Raw genomic sequence first — 21,746 nt, forward strand, 5'->3', positions numbered from 1 at the left:
AGTTCACTAATTCCTAGGATATCGATCTTTATGCATTCCATTTCATTTTTTATAACTTCTGATTTTTCTAGATTCATACTTCTTATAGTCTGCATTCTGATTATTAATGGATGTTTGCAGCTGGGTTTTTTTTGTTGTTTTTTTTTTCTTATTTTGAGTTGAGCCACATTAGCAAATGAAGAACCTGAAACCTTAACTTCATCAAATGTTTGAAAATCAACTCCATACTGAGGGGGCATCTCTTCCCTAGTTGTATTTTGAGTGCTTTGCAACCTAAGAGGCTCCTATGTTTCAGTGGCTTGTTATTGTTGTTGTTGTTAGGTGCCATCGAGTTGGTAGCAACTCATAGCAACCTTAAGCACAGCAGAATGAAACACTGCCCGATCCTGGGGCCACCCTCACATTTGTTGCCACACTTACCATTCAGAAATTACCTACCTCTCCCTCCTAGTTTGTGTTAGTCTGGAAGCTCCACTGAAACTTGTCCACCATTGGTGACCCTACTAGTATTTAAAATACTGGTGGCATAGCTTCCAGCATTACAGGAAGACACAAGCCACCACAGTACGACATACTGACAGATGAGGGGTGGGATAATTATAGCACTAGATGTTCAATGCTATAAAAAGATGTACAGTGATTTAAAAGGTAGAAGTAGTAATTCTGCCTGAGCAGTTGAGAGAGAACATTATAGGGAAAGATTCTGAGCAGGAAATGATCTTAAACTATGAATAGAAATTTTACCAGGTGCAAGGGAGTGTCAGAGGGAACCATGCATACAAAATCTGGCAAGTATAAAAGCTTGACATTTGAAAAGACTTATGAACCCATTCAAAACTAAGGCACCAACCATCCCTCCTGCAATACCCTTAATTGGGTTCAATAATCTACACAGATTTCAGACAGCATACTCACATTTATGGGTTTATTAGGGAATTGAACAGGTTACAATACAGGGTCATAGATGTGCAGGGCACTGTTGTTCCAGCAGGACAGCGTCTCTGCAGACTCATAGCGATCTTAAGCACAGCAGAACTGAATCTCTCTGCCTGGCCAATGTTACAGAACTGTTTTTAGGGCTGGTGATAAATGCCAGCACCACACATCATTCCACCATGAGCCTCAGCCTTGACTCTTCATGGGTCAGCTAACCTAGCTCCCCCAGTTAACTGTCTGGAAACACTGACACCCTACTCTGCAAACAAGCCGCATGTCCCAATTCACTCAGCTTTTCTTGCGCTGTGGGCTGTAAAGCCTGTTACTCTCTTGTACTCTGGCTCATAGTTCTGCTGCTGCTGCTCCTCTGGAGTCACAGCCTTCTGTCCCTGAGTGGAAGAGGTTCTGTATGCAATAATCACATGGTCCAAAGGATGTACTCCGCTCCAGGCTCTTCTACTCTGATGGTAGTGAGATCCTCCTCCTCTTTCTGAGATGGCTCATTTTATACCTATGCTAGAGTTTTAAGTTTTACGATGACAGTTAACTCTGTTAATATCCACAACTGAATCATATCATTTTATCAGCATTTTCTTCCATCTTCTCTTACCCAGACTTACCAGGAAAAGTGTTGTTTAGTGGGAGATACAGACTATGACTAGAAAAGACGTTAAGTAATTCACTACACTGCAATCCATCATAAAGGTTCATGGAAGTTTGGGAGGAGGGGAAGTTGGCAAAGTCATGTCCAGACTGCGAAAAGCATTATGTGACACACATGTAACACCGCTATGTAAACACCAAGGAGTTTGGGTGTTATCTTTTAGACTGGGTAGTCAATGCAGTTTATAATAAAGGGAAGATAAGTCATGTGTGCATTTTTTTTTTTTTTCTTTTTAAGTTTTTATTGTGAACTGAGTGATAGTTTACGTGGAGGACATCAGCTTTACACCATTGTTTCATTGCAATGATTACAATCTCCTCCATGAATCATTGTTCAATAGTACTTGCTTCCATTCCTTTGGGGGTTTTTTAGGGGGGAGGGGGGGCAGGGATGTACACAGAAACACTCAGGAATATATAATAAAGGGTACATTCTGCAAGCCTGCCTCCTGGCTGCCAGCACCCAGTCCCTGTCTTTCCATGAGTCCAGAGTCCTCAGCTGCTCCCTCACTCCATGTCCTCCATCTCAGGTGTCGCTGCTAATCTGGATAGTGTCCCATACTCAGCTCTTGCTCTACTCACTTGATGGTCCTAGAGTCCTCTATTTCTGGACTATGAGATTAACCACTCCCCCGTTTTTGTTACAAAACTTCTACCTTTACAGTTGTGACAGTCACAATTAGCCATGATAACAGTTACTTACTGTTGAATCATCAGAATCTTATCCCCGTATCTTTTTACCAGACCCATCTAGACAAGATGAAAACTATTAGTGGGGGGGATTCTACCTCCCCCCCCCGCACACTGTTAAACTAAACTCCCTCTTGAAAACTTGTAAGCCAGTCACTTCGTGCCTGTATTGCTCCTCATTTTAGGTAGCCAGTGTCTAGGTTGCCCATCCCTAGCTGCCCTGCATACAGAGAGAGATAGGACTGATACTTGATATGAAGATTCCTTCCCTCTTAGTTGGTATTTTGAGCTACTACATCCATAAGTATAGGTCAAGTTCATCAAATTGTAGCAATTTACACTCATTTCCTGTATCAAAAAACATTTTTTTTTTTTATCTTCCTCTAGTCAAGTTCTGATTATCAAGCCATCGAGGCAAGATCAAATGGGTACTATATGCAACTTTGGGTGTTCTTGTGCATTTCCCTTCACTTCATAACAGCTGGATGTCATGTGTGAATTTTAAAACAGGGTGCAATCACTGTGAGAGTTTGGCAGTTAGCTCATTTATGGGATACGTCATTAATGTTGTTATTAAACGCCGTCAAGTTGCTCCCAATTCATAGTGACCCTGTATAAGGTTCCCAAAAAGCAGCTGATGGGTTTGAACTGCTAACCTTTTGATTCATAGTGCAGTGCTGATCCATAGCACCACACCATCAAAAAAGGAAGAGGACCTGAACAGGGATGGAAATTCGAGAGGTGGCTAGAATGAAATGGGACAGGGAGAAAGCTGGGATTCAACTGAGATGACAGACAAAAATCAGTAAAACTTGGGATTTGATTGGGTGTTGAGATTCAGAAATACACAAGGATCAAAGTTAGCAGCAGTTTCTATCTTGAGCCACCAAATGAAGAGTAACTGCTTTAACTCAGAGACCACTTAGAGGATTGCTGGACTAAGACAATTGAGTGAGTTAGTGACCTCCCAGGATCTCTAAAAGGGGATTGAAATAATAATAATAATAACTAACATTTTTTGAGCATTAAGTGTCATTCTCCTGTGTGACTTAAAACTTAATCGGCATTGAGACACTGATGTCAAGGAAGAGCTAGAAATGCTGCTATTTCTGGGAACCTGGGCAGAAATGTGTAGGAGAGAAATGGTCACAATTCTATGGATAAATCAACTGTTGTCATGTTGTAAGTGTCTAATTGCATATTCACGGACCTGTGTGTTGCTAATGGTGAGTCATTCTTGCAAATGACTATGATACATTAATACATTAGCTTAATTTATACAAATGCTGTGAGTGGTATTCGAAGAAATAAGTTTTGGAAACTAAATAAGTTTTGATGTGTGTTTCTGTAGAATATTGTTAATACCAGCAGATACAAATATTATCTGATAAACTTTAAATATTTCCCAATAAAGTTAGTCTGTGTTTTCCAGTATTTGAACATTGGCTATTGGCTATAGTTCTTTGTAAATGCTTATAAAGCAGAATTGCAAAGAGAAGTTGGGAGTGTTGCTATAGAATTCACTGACATGAAATTGGAAATGGAATTAAAATCTGAATTGGTAAAAGCAATTTAGATTTCAGTGACAAAACCAAATCAAGACAAGCAGACAAAATGTTTTTATTATTGAATAAAGGAAATGAACTAACCCAAATGTCTAACTTGAAGGTGCTTCTAGACATACTCTTAATTCAATGACATTCAGCACAAAATGCAATAAGCTTTTCTAGAATATTTGAAATGAAACAAAGATCAAAACTATTGGACAGTGCACTTAATGCTTAACTCTGAAGCATTATGGTGAGATTTTCACCATAAGAATAACAGCTTTAAAATATATATATTTGTGGTATTTTAAGGAGTCTTGGTATGACACTATGGGATAATACACTAGACCACAAGGTCAGTTTGAACTGCAAAGTCAGCAGTTCAAATTCACCAGGTGTTCCTCAGAAATCCTATATAGGGTCACAATGAGACACACTGACTCAAAGGGACTCATCAACAACCATTTATAAAATGATTTTTTGGGGATTTTTTTTGTTCCCTTTTACTATCTTCTATTATTAAATGCCTTGATTAGACTAAGGTTATTTTTATATGTTACTGAAATATATAATTTTATTATAGCAGTTCAAATGATGACCCATGCATTTATTATGTCTTATTAATAGAATACTTATAAAACTATTATATGAGAAATTACTCACTGTTTATTATTATGATCACTCATTATTTAAAAATACATAAATCATATGCTGAAAAATATAGAACCATTATATTCAAGAATTCCTGTTTCTGAAATTCTGAAAATTAATACTTGTTGGGAATTTGGAGACACTAGGACTCACAATAGTTTTTGCTGTTTCCCAAATTTCTTGACTGGTTTTTCTCAGAATTCAGAAAAATACATAAAATTCCCAAGAAATTCCTGGAATTACTCACATGGAAACGCTACCAGGCACTATGCTAAGCCCTTTGCATGCATTATCTCATTTAGTCCTCAGATAACCCCATAGTGTGTGTGGCATTTTGGTAGCCCGATGTTACAGGTGAGGAAAATTCAAACACAAAAGAGGAGGAAGTAACAATCTCAAGACCACATGGCAAATTGGTGATTGAACTGGATTCAAATCCAGACTGTGTATGACTTCAGAACACAAGCTGATGATGTAGAGGTTAACTACTACACTATCTATCAAGCAGCTGGAGATGGGGTTCTGGACCTCAGGATAGAGGAGACAGCTGGAAACATACAGTTATATTTGATTCTTTCTAATTCTGGAAGGCATTCTAGTCCAGGTACATAGCTTGTGTGGGATATACAGTGTTGCTATGAACTAAAGCAGAATGGGATATGATTTTGTTTTTGCTTTCCATACTGTGCAGTTCCACACAATTGGACTTTCTCCATTTAAAAGGCAGATCAAAAGAACATTTATTTTCTGAATTCATCAGCAAATTAATTTTGTGCCAGATCAGGCCAAGTAAGTGACATAGTTTCAGGAAGGACTGTGTTTTCTGCCTGGAAGCAGTCTGGTGTTTGCTGATGAAGGGCTCCCGTCTCTGCTTTGCCTTGTCTACATCAACAGCTATGTTTTGCTACTGGTTAATCCTCTCTTATCAATATGTTTGTCTCATTCCCTGATTACATTCTGAATTAGTTGAAGTATGCATTGTCAATTTCATTTAAGAATAATTTCTTTTAGCAATCTCCTCATGGTGTCTGTCTTCAGAGACTAAGGGAAGAACAGTGACTTTACTTTTTAAAAGTTAACTTCTTAAAGACATAATCTTTAAACTTGAATTCTTTATTCATGCCAGAATGCTACTTAGGTCACCTGTTAAAATTTCTTCAAATTGTATCTTTGGAAATGCCAAACAAGGTCAGATTCAGGGAGAGCAGATCAAATTCCTAGAATTGCAGGACTTAGGAACAAAACAAAACTACAGTGTATGGAATTTAAGGTTGGTTTCCTGAATAGTATAATTTTTTTTTGCATGGTGACATTAGGACATATGTTGAAGATGTAATTAGGCAGGAGGCTTAGTTTAATATTAGCAATGCTAGAACATTTCATGGTTAAGAAATATATATATGCATCCTGTAGAATAATGTGGTTTAATACCCCTTATTGGAAAGTCAAGTGATTGGATTATTATGAGCTTTGGATTTTGACAAAGTATGTGTTATGTGATCTTGGGCAAATTGAATAATTTCTCTGAGGATTTATTATCTTTGAAAAGTTGTTATTAAATGCCATTAAGTTGGTTTCAACTCATATTGACCTTGTATAGGGTTTCCATGGAGCAGCTATTGGGTTTGAACCACTCATCTTGAAGTTAGAAGTCTAGTGCTTATCCTACAGCACCACACCAGGACTCCTTTTAAAAGTAGGAAATATAAAACCTTTGCTTTATGAAGACTAATTGAGATATCTTTAGCACCTCTATGTATGCTGTACATAAAATTTGAAGAAAAGAGAGCCCCATTTTTAAGGAAAGGAAGTAGTACACAGTGTGTCAAGAAACTACCAAGTGTATGAATGTAGGTGTTATCATTTGAGTGTGTAAAGGTATCAAGTATTATGTTTAGGATAAATGAGATGGCCACATAATATCTGCTTAACACTTTAAATACTCCCATTTTAAAAACCCAAACTCTTCATTTCTTGCCTTGTATGTTGATGCTAATTCAAGTGTGTCTTTGATGACTCTAAGTCATTATTAGTGCCATCTATGTTACTGGAGAAGGATATCATGTTTGGGAAGGTGGAGGGTCAGAGAAAAAGAGGAAGACCCCCAGCAAGATGGATTGGCAGAGTAGCAACATCAATGGACTCAAGTATGGCAACAGCTGTGAGATTGGCCCAGGGTCGGGCAGTGTTTCATTCTTTTGTGCATAGGGTCGCTATGGTCGGTACCAACTTGATAGTACCTAACAACAACAACATTGTATTATATAAGGAGCCCTGGTAGAATAGTGAATTGTAAGCTGGGCTGCTAACCACAAGATCAGAAGTTCAAGTCTACTAGTAACTTCATGGGAGAAAGATGTAGCTTTCTGCTTAGGTCATTATTTACAGCTCTGGAAAACCTATACAGGGGCTCACTATAAGTTGGAACCAATGGTATACAATCGCCATCACTACTGTTGTATTATGTCAGAGGACAGAAGGATAACCCTGATAGCTGTTTATGTGCGTCGGCCTTCCTGTGAACTCACTAAGATACTTGGGCAAGTCTGGTGGCAAATGTTTTATCTGCCCCTGTATTCATATTAGAAGCCTGTCTTGTGTGCTCTTCTACTATCCTGGAGTCCTAGTGTGGTACTGTAGGATAAGCACTCAACGGCAAAGTTGTTGATTCAAACTTACCAGCTGCTCCTCCAAAACATTATACAGGGTCTCTGAATCAGAACTCACTCAATAGCACTCAACAAGAACTTCATAGTGCTCTGTATTCTCTAGTCCTGGCACTTACCACATTTACTCCAATTACTTACCTACTTGTCTCATTAAGGTAAGGGACTGGGTTTGTCTTGTTTCTATTCATTTTAGTATCATCTTCAGAAATCGCCCAACACCCAGAAATTGCACACCACCACTTACTGCCACCACTTGTCTGTCAGTTTGACGCACTGCATTGGCTTGTGAGTTGCTGTGATTCTGAAAGCTATGCCACCGGTATTTTAAATATCAGTAGGGTCACCCATGGTGGACAGGTTTCAGATGAGCTTCCAGACAAAGACAAACTAGGAAGAAAGAGTGACGAACTACTTCCAAATATTTAGTCACTGAAAACCTTATGAATAGCAGAGAAACACTGTCAGATACAGTGTCGGAAAATGAGTCCCTCAGGTTGGAAGGCACTCAAAATGCGACTGGGGAAGAGCTGCCTCCTCAAAGTAGAGTTGACTGTGATGAGACGAATGGAGTAAAACCCATGGGAGAAAAGCCCGCAGGACCTTCATTTGCTGATGGGGCACAACTCAAAATGAAGAGAAACAGCTGTAAACATCCATTGCAAACCGGAACGTGAAATGTACGAATTATGAATCTGAGAAAATTTGAAGTTGTCAAAAATGAAATAGAACACATAAACATCAATATCTTAGCCATTAGTGAGATGAAATGGACTGGTGTTGGCCATTTTGAATCTGACAACCACATGGTTTACTATGCTGAGAATGACAAATAGAAGAAGAATGGTGTTAACATTCATTGTCAAAAAGAACATATCCAGATCAGTCATGAGGTACAGCGCTGTCCGTGATAGGATATTTTCCATGCGCCTACAGCGAAGACCAGTTAATAACCATATTATTCAAATTTATGCACAACCACTAAAGCCAGTGAGGATGAAATAGAAGAATTCTAACAACTTGTTTAATCTGAAATTAATCAAACATGCAATCAAGATGTATTGCTCATTACTGGTGATTGGAATGCAAAGGTTGTGAGCAAAGAGGAAGGACCAGTAGTTGGAAAATTTGGCCTTGATGATAGAAATGATGCTGGAGAACAAATGATAGATTTCTGCCAAACCAATTATTTTGTTTATTTCAAATACCTTCTTTAGACAGCCTAACAGACAACTATACATATGGAATTCACCAGAAGGAACACATAGAAATCAAATTGACTACATCTGTGGAAGGAGAAGATGGAAAAGCTCCATATCATCAGGAAAACAAGGCCAGAGGCAGACTGTGGAACAGACCATCAATTACTGATATGCAAATTCAAACTGAAGCTGAAGAAATTGAAAACAAGTCCACGAGAGCCAAAATATGACCTTGAACATATCCCATCTGAATTTAGAGATCATCTGAAGAACAGATTTGATACATTAAACACTAAAGACCAAAGACCAAAAGAGTTGTGGGATGACATCAAGAATATCATACATAAAGAAAGCAAAAAATCATTGAGAAGACAAGAAAGAAGGAAAGGTCAAAATGGATGTCAGAAGCGATACTGAAACTTGCTTTCCATCGTAGAGATGAAAAAGCAAATGGAAGAAATGAGGCGGTCCAAGAGCTGAACAGAAAATTTCAAAGATCAGCTCGAGAAGATAAAGACAAATATTACAACAAAATGTACAAAGATCTGTAATCAGAAAATCAGAAACGAAGAACACGCTCAGCATTGCTCAAGTTGGGGGAACTGAAGAAAAAATTCAAGCCTCAACTTTCATTATTGAAAGATTCTCTGTGCAAATTATTGAATGATGCAGAAAGCATCAAGAGAAGATATAAGAAATACACAGAGTCACTATACCAAAAGGAAATGGTTAATGTTCAATCATTTCAAGATGTAGCTTATGATCAAGAGCCAATGATCCTGAAAGAGGAAGTCCAAGGTGCATTGAAGGAATTGGCAAAGAACAAGGCACCAGGAATTGATGGAATAAAAATTGAAATCTTTCAAGAAAGTGAAGCAGCACAGGAGGCACTCACTCATCTCTGCCAAGAAATTTGGAAGACAACTAACTATCTGGCCGACTGATTGGAAGAGATCCGTATTTGTGCCCATTCCAAAGAGAGGTGACCCAATGGTATGCAGAAATCATCAATCTCTTTGATATCCCATACAAGTAAAGTTTTACTAAAGGTAATACAGAGATGGCTACAATCATACAATTGACAGGGAACTTCCAGAGGTTCAAGCCGGATTCAGAAGAGGCCATTGAATGAGGGATATCAATGCTGATGTCCGATGAATTTTGGCTGAAAGCAGAGAATATCGGAAAGATGTTTACCTGTGCTTTATTGACTACGCAAAGGCTTTCGATTGTGTGGATCATGACAAGCTATGGACGACATTGCAAAATATGAGTATTCTGGATCACTTAATTGTGCTCATGAGGAATCTGTACCTGGACCAAGAAACAGTTATTTGAACAGAACATGGGAACACTGAATGTTTTAAAATTAAAAAAGGTGTGCAACAAGTTTGTATTCTTTCACTATACTTATTCAGCCAGTATGCTGAGCAAATAATCCAAGAAGCTAGGTTATATGAAGAAAAACGTGGCATCAGGATTGGAGGAAGACTCATGAACAACCTGCGATATGCAGATGATACAACCTTGCTTGCTGAATGTAAAGAGGACTTAAAACATTTACTGATGGAGATCAAAGAGTACAGCCTTCAGTATGGATTGCATCTCAAGGTCAAGAAAACAAAAATCCTCACCACTGGACCAATAAACAACAGTCTTATCAATGGAGAAAAAAATTGAAGTTGTCAAGGACTTCATTCTTCTTGCATCAACTATCAACACTCACAGTCAAGAAGCAGTCAAGAAATCAAACAACCTATTGCATTAGGCAAATCTGCTGCACAAGACCCTTTTAAAGTGTTGAAGAGCAAAGATGTCAGCTTGAGGACTAAGGTACACCTGATGCAAGCCATGGTATTTTCAATAACCTCATATGCATGCAAAAGCTGTACAGTGAATAAGGAAGACTTTAGAAGAATTGATGCTTTTGAGTTATGGTGTTGGAGGAGAATATTGAAAGTGCCATGGGATGCCAAAAGAACCAGTAGATCCGGTGGTGATGGGGTGGTGGTTATTGCCCTCTGTTATGACTCATACTGTCCCTGTAAATCTTTACGGGAGCAGAAAGCCTCATCTTGCTCCCACAGAACAGCTGGCAATTTTGAACTGCTGACCATGAGGTGAGCAGCCCAATTCATAACCACTATACTATCGGAGCTCCTTCTAATACCCATTAAAAGCCATTAATGATATTTCCCTCATGAAGCCATTGGTATGATTGAGATATTACATATACATGCTTAACTAATGCTCGGTTTATAGTGATAACCATTAACTTTATATTATTACTGTAATTTCTTATTTAATTAACAAGGAATAAATAATCAAGCAGTGTTGATACTGATGAATTGCTAATATATGACCTATTAAAACTTGTCTTGTTAATACCAATCTGGAGGCCTTGAAAATTCCCTGGACGCATACTGCCCTCCTTCTAGATCCACCACACTGTTTGCATCAAGACCCCACTTCCCCTGGGCTGCTCCCAGCTAGGGACTGGACACACAGGGTTACTGGTATAGTCCTGCTCTTGTCAGGTGCAGTATTCCTCGAATGGGTGACTTTGGCTCAAGAGCTGCTCATCAGTCAAGCTGAAACTTCCTTAAAACTGTTGTTGTTGTTGTTGTTGTTGTTAAGTACTGTGGAGTTGGTTCCAACTCATAGTGACCCTGCACGAGGCTGTAAATCTTTACGGGAGCAGAACGCCTCATCTTTCCACCACAGAACTGCTGGTAGTTTCAAACTGCTGACCTTGAGGTTGGCAGCCCCACTTGTAACCACTACGCTACCAGAGCTCCTACCTTAAAACTGTAGTAGTCTAATCTTTCTACCTTGTCTTGCTGCCTTCCCTCTTTTCTTCACAGGGGTCACCCTCTCCATCTCCTTTACTGAAGTTTCCTTCAGTAAACCTCTTACCTTGGTGTCTGCTTCTTGGAGGTCCTGAACTACAACAATTAGAATAGGGAGTAATATATACATACCCTCAAATGTGAGGTTTACATTTATACCATCAAGTATGGAAGTGAGCATTATTGTACTGAGTGTAGCTTACTCTTTATGTTATTGTATTGCCTTAAAATTAAAATTTGATGTGATCATAAATTCACCATTTTCACTTGGGTGACTGTTACTATTTAGGACTTAACATGCTAATCTTTGAATTGTGATAAGATTCACCTCATTGAGGACAGATCTGCATGGCGCCAGGACTTGAATGTGATATAGAGGTTTCAGCTATGAGATTCATGAACCAAACATTTCTCAAAAGAGAAAAGGAAAGAAAAATTACTTAAGAGTTCTCAGTGTTTATTGATTTTTAGTCTTATCCCAAAATTATTCCTCTAATTTCTTTGGTTTTCTGATGCTTTCTCCTAAATCCTCATGTGCTTACTATTTTTCTGACAGACCAGGTCCAGGGAACAGTTACCATCCGGAACATTAGCACTCTGTCTTCAGGGCTGTACCAGTGTGTGGCCTCTAATGCTATCGGAACCAGTACCTGTCTTTTGGATCTCCAGGTTATTTCACGTAAGTATATAAAATGCCAACTGTGGGTTCATGAAAACAGGGAATAAAAGGCCCTGCTAAATTATTTTAAGGTTATCTGAAACTACTAAATAGATACTTTTTTGGTTTTAGTTGTTATTGAAAATACTATAAAAATGTGTGGAACCCTGGTAGTGCAGTGAGTTACCAGTTGCTCCATGGGAGAAAGATGAGGCTTCTGCCCCCATAAAGATTTTCAGCCTCAGAAACCCTGTACAGGGTCGCTAAGGGTCGGAACCGACTCAAGGCATATGACCACCCACCACCACCATTGTATTAGAATATTTTGTTGTTGTGAAGTGCCATGGAGTTGGTTCCAACAAATAGTAATCCTCCAAGGAGCAACTGGTGGCTTTGAGCTGCCAGCCTTGTGGTTTGCAGTCCAGTGCTGATCCTGCAATGCTTCGTTACTGTTGTTGTTGAGTGCTGACCCGTAGAAACCCTGTATACTATCAGTACATAATTTTTATGTTAGAATCATTAGTGTTTACTGTATCACTTATGATAAAGTACTACAGGCAGTTCCCTGACCCTTGTGATACTATAGGATAAGCACTGGACTGTGAACTGTAAGGTCAGTAGTTTAAACCCTCAAGTAGCTCTTCAAGAAAAAGATGGGACTTTCTGCTCCCATAAAGGTTTATAGCCTTGGAAATCCTATGCAGGGTTTCTATGAGTTAGAACCAACTGGATGGCAATGTGCTTTTGTTGTTGTTGTTTGTTTTGGCATAGACATTCCAGAAATGTGTAATAATTTTATGGGGTGCATGACCAGACCTTCCTGTGTTTTTTCGTGGTGCTTTTTTATCTGCTCAGTTGTTGGGTCCCCAAGTCATAAATAGGCATTCTCTTTAGTTGAGAATTCTGAGTTGTTGGAAACTGATCTGTCTGTGACAAGATGATAAGGTAACACATCAGCTGGTATGTTTAGACCAACTAGAAGGTGACAACGTATTCCCACTCTGTGCTAGGTGTTGCTCTCCTAAACCTGTGTGGGTTATTTATTTATTCATTCAAGAAATGTTTAAGAGCCTACTGTGAGTTAGTCCTAGCCAATAGGGATATAGAAAGCTAATTGAAGTGTAGCTTTAATACGGGTGCAAAACTTTAGACAATTATGTACGTAGTAACAAGATTCTTGAGCAGATTTGTGTTATAGAGTTGTATGGGTATGTGCTGGCATTCTTTTTTTGCTCTTTAAATATGCCTTAAATATATTTTGCAGCCCAGCCCAGGAGCATTGGACTAATAGCTGGAGCCATTGGTACTGGTGCAGTTATTACCATTTTTTGCATTGCACTAATTTTAGGGGCATTCTTTTACTGGAGAAGCAAAAATAAAGAAGAGGAGGAAGAAGAGATTCCTAATGAAATAAGGTTTGTATGTCAGATAACTTGTATGCATAACCACTGTCCGTATATCTATTAATTTTGGTAGTTAAGATCACTTTGCTATTCTTATGGCTGATGGCCAAGATACTTAAAGTGGCCAGGATCCAAGCATCATTTTGGGGGTTCCATCTCAAATATGATTATGACCCTCAGTCAGAAGTCAAAATAACACTATTTTCTTTGTGTGTGTCATTTGGCAATTATTGCAAAGGTCCATGGAATTATGACTCTAAAGTCAGGAATATATGAGTTTTGGTCCCCTCCATTCTCTCTTATTGTAAACCCTTGGATCGTTCCCACAGATGAAGTTTACAAGGGAGCCGTGTACAAGAATCATTTGTCAAATGGGAATCAAAACACAGTTTTATTATAGCTGAACTAGTGTCTAGCAATTGTCAGCACCTGGCTTGATGAAAGCTAGTGAAGGGATACTAAACATACCTGCACATGGGATGGGAACCTGATGGCATGGTCAGTGAGCTTCATGAGGTCAAAGACAGCTACCAGGTCCCAACAGAGAGAGCTGTCTGCCCAGCTGCTTTCAAAGAAAGAGACGTAGTACTGCATTATTATGAATAAACTCTCACAATTAGGGATGCAAGCTTGAGTCTTGAAGAAATGTCATTTAGATAATGTACAATCCTAGTTATTATTTACTACCTGTGTTTCAGGTATTTCCTTCTAGTGGTGTTAGCTCCTAAATTCTTATCTGATGAAAAAAAAAAAAAGATTAAACCCAATTACATAATGTATTTGATACTCATTTTTTCTTATGACCTAACAGAGCAAGGTTTGACTGTTTTCCTTTTCAATCTATCCTTTTTTTTTTTTACTTCTGATGTTTCAGACTGTCTGAAATGTAATTGTTGTTGTTGTTAGGGGCCATCAAGTTGACTCTGACTCATAGCAACCTTATGTGCAACCTAATGAAGCACCACCCGTCCTGCGCCTTCCTTACAGCCGTTGCTACACTTGAGTCCATTGCTGCTGCCACTGTGTCAATCCATCTTGTTCCAGGGCCTTCCTCTTTTTCATTGACCCTCCATTTTACCAAACATGATGTCCTTCTCCATGGACTGGTTTCTCTTGATACTATATCCAAAATGTGAGAGGCAAAGTCTCGCTGTCTTCACTTCTAAGCAGCATTCACACAGATTTGTACAACACAGATTTGTTTATTTTTCTGGAAGTCCATAGTATTTTTAATATTCTGCTCCAATCAGTACCTTAACTCAATTGCATCAATTTTTCTATGGTCTCCTTTATTCATTGTCCAACTTTCACATGCATATGAGACTATTGAAAATATCATGGCTTGTTTCAGATGCACCTTAGTCTTCAAACTTACATCTTTGCTCTTGAACATTTTAAAGAGGTCTTGAGCAGCAGGTTTATTAATAAAATACATCATTTGACTTGACTGCTGCTTTTATGAGTGTTGATAGTGGGGGCCAAGCAATATAAAGTCTTAGACAACTTCAACCTTTATCTGTCTATTCATCATGATGTTACTTGTTGGTCCAGTGGTGAGGATGTTTGTTTTCTTAACACTGAGGTGCAACCCATACTGAAGGCTGTGGTCTTAGAACTTCATCATTAAGTATTTTAAGTCAGCTTTGCTTTCTGCAAGCAAGGTTGTATCATCTGCTTATCAATAGATGTTAATGAGTTTTCCTCCAATCCTGACGCCATGTTAATCATCAGATAACCCAGCTTTGTGGATTATTTGCTCAGCATACAGATTGAATAAGTATGGTTGAAGAATACAACCCTGGTGCACCCCTTTCCTGATTTTAAACCATGCGTTGTCTCCTTGTTCTGTTCAAATGACTGCTTATTGATCTATGTACAAGTTCCTCATGAGCACAATTAAGCATTCCAGCATACCCATTCTCCACAATACTATCCATAGCTTGTCATGATTCATGCAATCAAAAGCCTTTGCTTACTCGATAAAGCACAGGTAAACATCTTGCTGGTACTCTATTCTTTCAACCAAGATCCATCTGACATCAGCAATGATACCCTTCATCCCATATCCTCCTCTGAAACCGGCTTGAACTTTCCAACAGTTTCCTGTCAATGTATTATTTCAAACTTTTTTGAGTTATCTTTAGCAAAATTTTACTTGCATGTGATATTAATGATATTGTCTGATGATTTCCACATTCTGTTGGGTCACCCACCTCTCTTTGGAAAGTGCAAAAGATGGGCTCTCTTCCAATCAGTTGGCCAAGGAGCTGTCTTCAGAATTTCTTTGCATAGATGAGTGAGTTCCTCCAGTGTTGTATCGGTTTGTTGACAGATTTCAATTTATAGTCCATCAATTCCTGGGGCTTTGTTTTTTGCCAATGCCTTCAGTGCCCTTGGACTTCTTCCTTCAGTGTCACTGGCTCTTGATCATATGTTACCTCTTGAAATAGTTGAATAAAGACCATTTATTTTTGGTACCGTGACTTTGTATTCCTTCCATCTTTTTTTGATGCTTTCTGCGTGATTCAATATTTTGTACATACAATCCTATGTTTCAGCTTGAGGCTTAATTTTTTTTCTTCAGATCTTTCAGCTTCAGTAATGCTGAACATTTTCTTCCCTTTTAGTTTTCTAACTCTGCGTCTTTGCACGTTTCATTATAATTTATTGTATTCTCGGGATGCCCTTTGAAATTTTCTGTTTAGCTCTTTTACCTCCTTGTTTCTCCCATTTGCTTTAGCATCTTTGTGCTGGAGAGCAGGTTTCAGGGTCTCTTCTGACATCAATTTTGGCCTTTTCCTTCTTTCTTGTCTTCTTTATGACCATTTCTTTCTTCTTTTCTGATGTTCTTGATGTCATCTCACAACTCTAGTTTTTCAACTCTTACCATCAAATGCATAAAAATCTGTTCTTGAGATGGTGGGTTATGTTCAAGGTCATATTTTGGATCTCGTAGAGTTGTTTTAATTTTCTTCATCTTCATCCTGAACTTGCGTATGAGCAACTGATGATCTGTTCCAGAATCTACACCTGGCCTTGTTTTGACTGATGATATGGAGCTCTTCCATCATCTCTTCCCACAGATGTAGTCAATTTGATTTCTGTGTATTCCATTTTGTAAGGTCCATTTGCATAGTTGTCTTCTGTGTTGTTTGAAAAGGTATTTGTAATGAAGTCATTGGTATTGCAAAATTCTATCACACGATCTCCAGTATCATTTCTGTCACCAAGTCCACAGTTTTCTAAATACTGAGCCTTCCTCTATTTTCTAAACCTTCCTATTTCAATCACCAGTAATTATCAATGCACATTGATTGCATGCTTGATCAATTTCAAACTGACGAAGTTGGTAGAATTCTTCAATTTCATCATCACTGGCTTTAGTGATTGGTGCGTAAATTTGAATAATAGTGGTATTAGCTGGTCTTCCTTGTAGGTATATGGATATTATCCTGTCACAGACTGCATTATACTTGAAGATCGATCCTTGAAATGTTCTTTTTGATAAGGAATATGACACCATTCCTCTTCAATTTGTCATACCTGGCATAGTAAATCATATAATTGTCAGATTCAAAATGGGCCAATACAAGTGCATTTCAGCTCATTAATGCTTAGAATATCTGGGTTTATGTGTTCCATTTCATTTTTGGCTACTTCCAGTTTTCATCAATTGATTCTTCTTACATTCCATGTTCTGATTATTAATGGATGTTCCCAGCTTTTCAAGTTCTGCCCCACCAGCAAATGAAGGTTCCAGATTTTAACTACATTCGTATCATCACTGTCAACTCCACTTTGAGGCAGCAGCTCTTCCCCTGTTGTATTTTGAGTGCCTTCCAACCTGAGGGACTCATCTTTCAGTCCTATACCTGACAATACTCTGGTGCTTTTCATAATGTTTTAATATTCAGTATAACAGTGTTACCTGACCACGTTACGATGCGATTTTTAAGGGTTTCAGTGGCTAAACATTCAGAAGTATTCTGCTTTTCCTTCTTCCTAGTGTGTTTTAGTCTGGAAGCTCAGCTGAAAGCTGTCCACCATGGGTGACCCTGCTGGTATTTAAAATATCAGTGGCATAGCTTTCAGAATCAGAGCAACATGCAGGCCACCACAGTACGAGAAACTGACAGTGTGACAAACTGACAGACTGAATGCACTAACAGGAAATTTTCTGAGGTGTCGTGTTTGGGTTGTGTATGTGTGTGAGAGAGATTGTGTATATGTCAGTGTGTAGCTGCTGACAAGTCTGCAGCTATGTTTTTTTGAAAAAAGATAAGCCTTTTCCTTTTGCAAGTACTGCCCCAACACTGTTAATTTTTTTTTTTTTTTTGTCTTTGAGAAATGTATACATTGTTGTTGTTGTTATGTGCCGTGGAGTCGGTTCGACTCATAGCAACCGGCCCAATATTATTGTTCACTTTAGACATTCACTATCATTTCTTAAGAGCATATAGAGTTACATAGCATCTTATCACCTTCATGTTGTGCAAGAAAGATCTTGAAATTTGCACCTGAAAGGTCAAGCCTACTCTTTGCACAAGTCCACATTGTTTGTTAAGAAGCATATCTTCTTTGTTTCACGCAATGTAACAACCCACAGAATTGTCGTTTGTTTCATGTAGACTGCAGGTGTCCAGAAAGGATGAACTCTAGTTAGCCTCAGCTTTTTTGAAACAAAGGTTTGAAAAAAGTGCAGCATCTAGCACCATCCCCCACGTTTGAAGCTGTGCCAGTAACCAGGATTTGGGAGGGCCTCACAGCTTGAATCTGACTATTCCAATGGGTTTTCTGAGCGCATCATTTGTCTACACTGTTCTTTTTCTAGGTACTCTCCCGCTGGGCAGTGTATTGGGGGTTTCATGTACAGTAGCAGCACACCCAGCACTGTTTTTTCAGCCATTCACACCCATGCTTGAGTTACACAGATCGGGTAGCTTCAGATGTGTGTATAGGAGAGAGTTGTTACTCCGTTATCCACCATGTGATCTCTTTCAGTGCTGTGTTCTGTCACCTGTTGGGCAGGATCTGAGGCATATCGGGAGCAGAAAGGGTTTGAAAGTCAGACCAAACTGATTTTATATCCCAACTGTGCCACTTTCTGTGAGACCCTGAGGCAGTCAGCATACCGCGCCAAAGTCCCGGTTGCATACTGAGTTGTGAAAATGTATTTGGATGATTCTGTAAAATGCATGCTTAGCACAGGACCAATCATGTAGTAGCTAATCAGTGAATGACAACTACATAATTTTTATCAACTCACGGGTAAGTAAGATGAATTGTGATTGCACAATCACAATAAAGAAAAGGTTTCACATATGGAAAAAGAAAACTCTGTGTGTTTGTGTGTGTGTTGTATGTGAATGAAGTGTGGCTATTTCCACATAACAATATCTTTTGTTCAAGTGGCACGAAGACTCATTGCCCTATTGTTGGTGTTGTGGGCTGTAGAATTAGCTCCGACTCATGGTGACCCTTTATATGGTTTCCAAGGAGCGGCTGGCAGGTTTCAACTGCTGATCTTGTGACTGGCAGTCCAGTGTTGATCATACAGCTCCATATTAGGTTCAACCTGTTATGAGGCTCAAGAAGGATTTACATATTTGAAAACAATATTAATGATCTTTAGCTATTTGAAGTTTTGTTATGTTAGATGCCATTGAGTCAGTTCCCCTTCACAGAGGTCCTATGTACAACAGAACAAAACACTGCCATCTTCACAGTCATTGCTGTGTTTGAGCCCATTGTTGGAGCCACTGTGTCATCTGTCATTTTCAGACTCTTCCTCTTTTTCACTGACCCTCTGGGTGGCACTGTGGGTTATGTATTGGGTGCTAATCACAAGGTCAGTGGTTCAAACCCACCAGCTGCTCCGCAGAACAAAGATGAGGCTGTCTTCTTTTGTAAAGATGTATAGCCTTGAAAACACTGTATGGGGGCAATATGAGGCAGAATTGACTTACTGGCAGTGGATTGATTACCAAGTGTGACGGCCTTCTTCAGAAACCTGGTTACCGTTTGATAACATGTCCAGAGTACTTAAGACAAAGTGTTAACCATTCTTACTTCCAAGGAGCATTCTGGCTGTACTTTTTACACAATTTTGTGTGTTCTTCTGCTAGTCCATGATATATTTAATATTTTTAACCAGCATCATATTTTAAAGGCATCAGTTCTTTTTCAGTCTTCTTGATTCACTGTCCAGCTTTCACATACATATAACATGATGTGAGGTATAGAAAATCAATCTCATTTTGCATAGACATGATTATTACAAAAGAGAGAAAATCCATGTAGGGTTAGAAAGTACTTCCAAAGAAATGGGAGTTTAAAATGATGCAATTGAATCAATGTACTTCTTTAATGAGTTGGAGTTATGAGTGAATTTCTCATTAGTGCTAACTTTCTTAAAAAAAGGAAAATTTGTAACAGTTTAAATCTGCAATATAAAGTATAAATACAGAAAATGATATTCTTCTTAATATGGATGTTAAGATCCTTGGATATTGTTTTAATATTTTGAGACCACATTTTTTTCCTGTGATCTCTCTTAATAATAGAAAACCTTTAGAGCAGGGGTGAGTAAGCTTTTTTTTTTTGCTATGTAGATACTTATAACCTCATTCGCAGGCCTTACAGAATTGTTGTTGTTATTAAGTGCCACAGTTGGTTCCGACCCATAGCAACCCTGTATAGGGTTTCCCAGGAGCAGCTGGTGAGCCTGAACCGCCGACCTTGCAGTTCAAATGGCTTTGCAGTCTGGTGCATTAATCCACATCACCACCAGGACTCCCAGGTACAGGGATTGTTGTTGTTAAGTGCCGTCGAGTCGGTTCCAACCCATAGCGACCCTGTACAGGGCTGCCGAGGCTGTAAATCTTTACGGGAGCAGAAAGCCTCATCTTTCTCCTGCGGAGCGGCTGGTAGTTTCAAACTGCTGACCTTAAGGTTCGCAGCACGATTTGTAACCACTATGCTACCAGAGCTCCTTTGTTGTTGTTGTCAAGTGCCGTCGAGTCGATTCTGACCCATAGTGACCCTGTATAGGGTAAAGGTATAGCTGGTGAGCTTGAACCGCCGACCCTGCAGTTCAAATGGCTTAGCAGTCTGGTGCATTAACTCACAGCGCCACACCAGGACTCCTGAGCTCCTTTATCAACCTAAAAATTAGCCTGCTATATTTGGTCAAACATTTAGTTAACTCTCCCCTAATGTGATGGCTAGAGCTTCAGTTGCCTTGGCAGGGCCAGACCAAATGATTTCACAGACCTTCATATGGCCTCTGGGTCAGATGTTCACCAACCCTGCTTTAATGTCAGATAAAGTTATATGTAGTATATATATTTTTTTCTGTTGCCACATCTTTTTATGGAAAAATTCACATGCAAATACTGAACTCACTTGCTATTTAACAGGTGTTAATCATTTATAGGAGTCCTGGTGTGGCGCTTAACAACAACAGTTATATATTTATTCATTTTCAGACAAACACTTTCATATGAAACCCTCCTAATAACCTTATGAGCTAGGCAATATTTTTATGCCTGTTTTTCAGATGAGGAAACTGAACCGTGGAGAAGTTAAGTAACTCTTCCAAAATCATAGTAGCTTGTGAGAATAAAACCCAGACTGGCCTCAAAGTATGCTCAAAGCCTTCGTGTTCAAATGCATTGAACTCAGGAAAGTAACAGGGATTTTAGGGGTGGGGGGTGGGGATCAAATTCAAGTAGTCTTTTAGAATAGAAATAGAAGAGAAAATAAAGCAAGAAAAAACACCAGAGGAACAACAGTATCTGCACACAAGTAATCTAGAGTAGCATGGGTTAGTGTGAAAGAATTCAGACAGATACAAACGTCTTATGAAAACAGTGTCAAAAATGGTCTCAGAAAAGTGACTCTTTGTATAATGTGGAGATTTAGAGTTTCAGGTGCAGTCTAAGATTTCTTCCTATCAAGTCTTTGGTTAAAATGCTTCAGTAGCGCTAGTTTCCTTAGCATGATCCCTTCAGAATCATGCTAATTTGTTTAGTGTGATGCCCTGGCATGATCCTTTCCAAATGGGCCCCCCTCTTCTTCTGTCTTCAATCTCAGTACTTCTGGGCTCACTGTGTTCCAGTCACTGTTTCACATTCTCCCATGTTTCAGGTCATTGATCACAACTGTGCCCTTTGCCTCAACCATACTTCCTCCCCTCTTTGCTAAATGCCTTGAACTTAACAAGGCTAATCTAGGCAACAACTCAAATAGATTGCTTTTGCTCCTTGCTCAACGTTTCAGACTTGCAAATGTTCCTGCATTTACTAATACCTGTAGGATAAGCACTGGGCTGCTAACAGCAAGGTCTTTGGCTTAAACCCACTAGCTGTGCCTTGAAACGCTGTAGAGGGTCACTGTCAGTTAGAACCAACTCAGTGGCACCTACCAACAACAGCAATTTTACTATAGGCTTCTTGGGTTTAGCTCTGTCTCATATATATA

At 39.0% G+C, this 21,746-nt stretch overlaps 1 protein-coding gene across 1 annotated transcript in view; it reads left to right on the forward strand.

Moving 5' to 3' along the window:
- The window catches only part of IGSF11 (immunoglobulin superfamily, member 11), a 60,095-nt gene that overhangs the window by 28,488 nt on the left and 9,861 nt on the right, over nt 1–21,746 (forward strand). The window contains exons 5-6 of the mRNA XM_006864159.1: nt 11,761–11,883; nt 13,127–13,277. Coding sequence (XP_006864221.1) covers nt 11,761–11,883; nt 13,127–13,277 — 274 coding nt within the window. The remainder of the gene's footprint in view (nt 1–11,760; nt 11,884–13,126; nt 13,278–21,746) is intronic.

This window comes from Chrysochloris asiatica, unplaced genomic scaffold (assembly GCF_000296735.1).
Source record: "Chrysochloris asiatica unplaced genomic scaffold, ChrAsi1.0 scaffold00061, whole genome shotgun sequence".
In the NCBI taxonomy this organism is placed as follows: Eukaryota; Metazoa; Chordata; class Mammalia; order Afrosoricida; family Chrysochloridae; genus Chrysochloris; species Chrysochloris asiatica.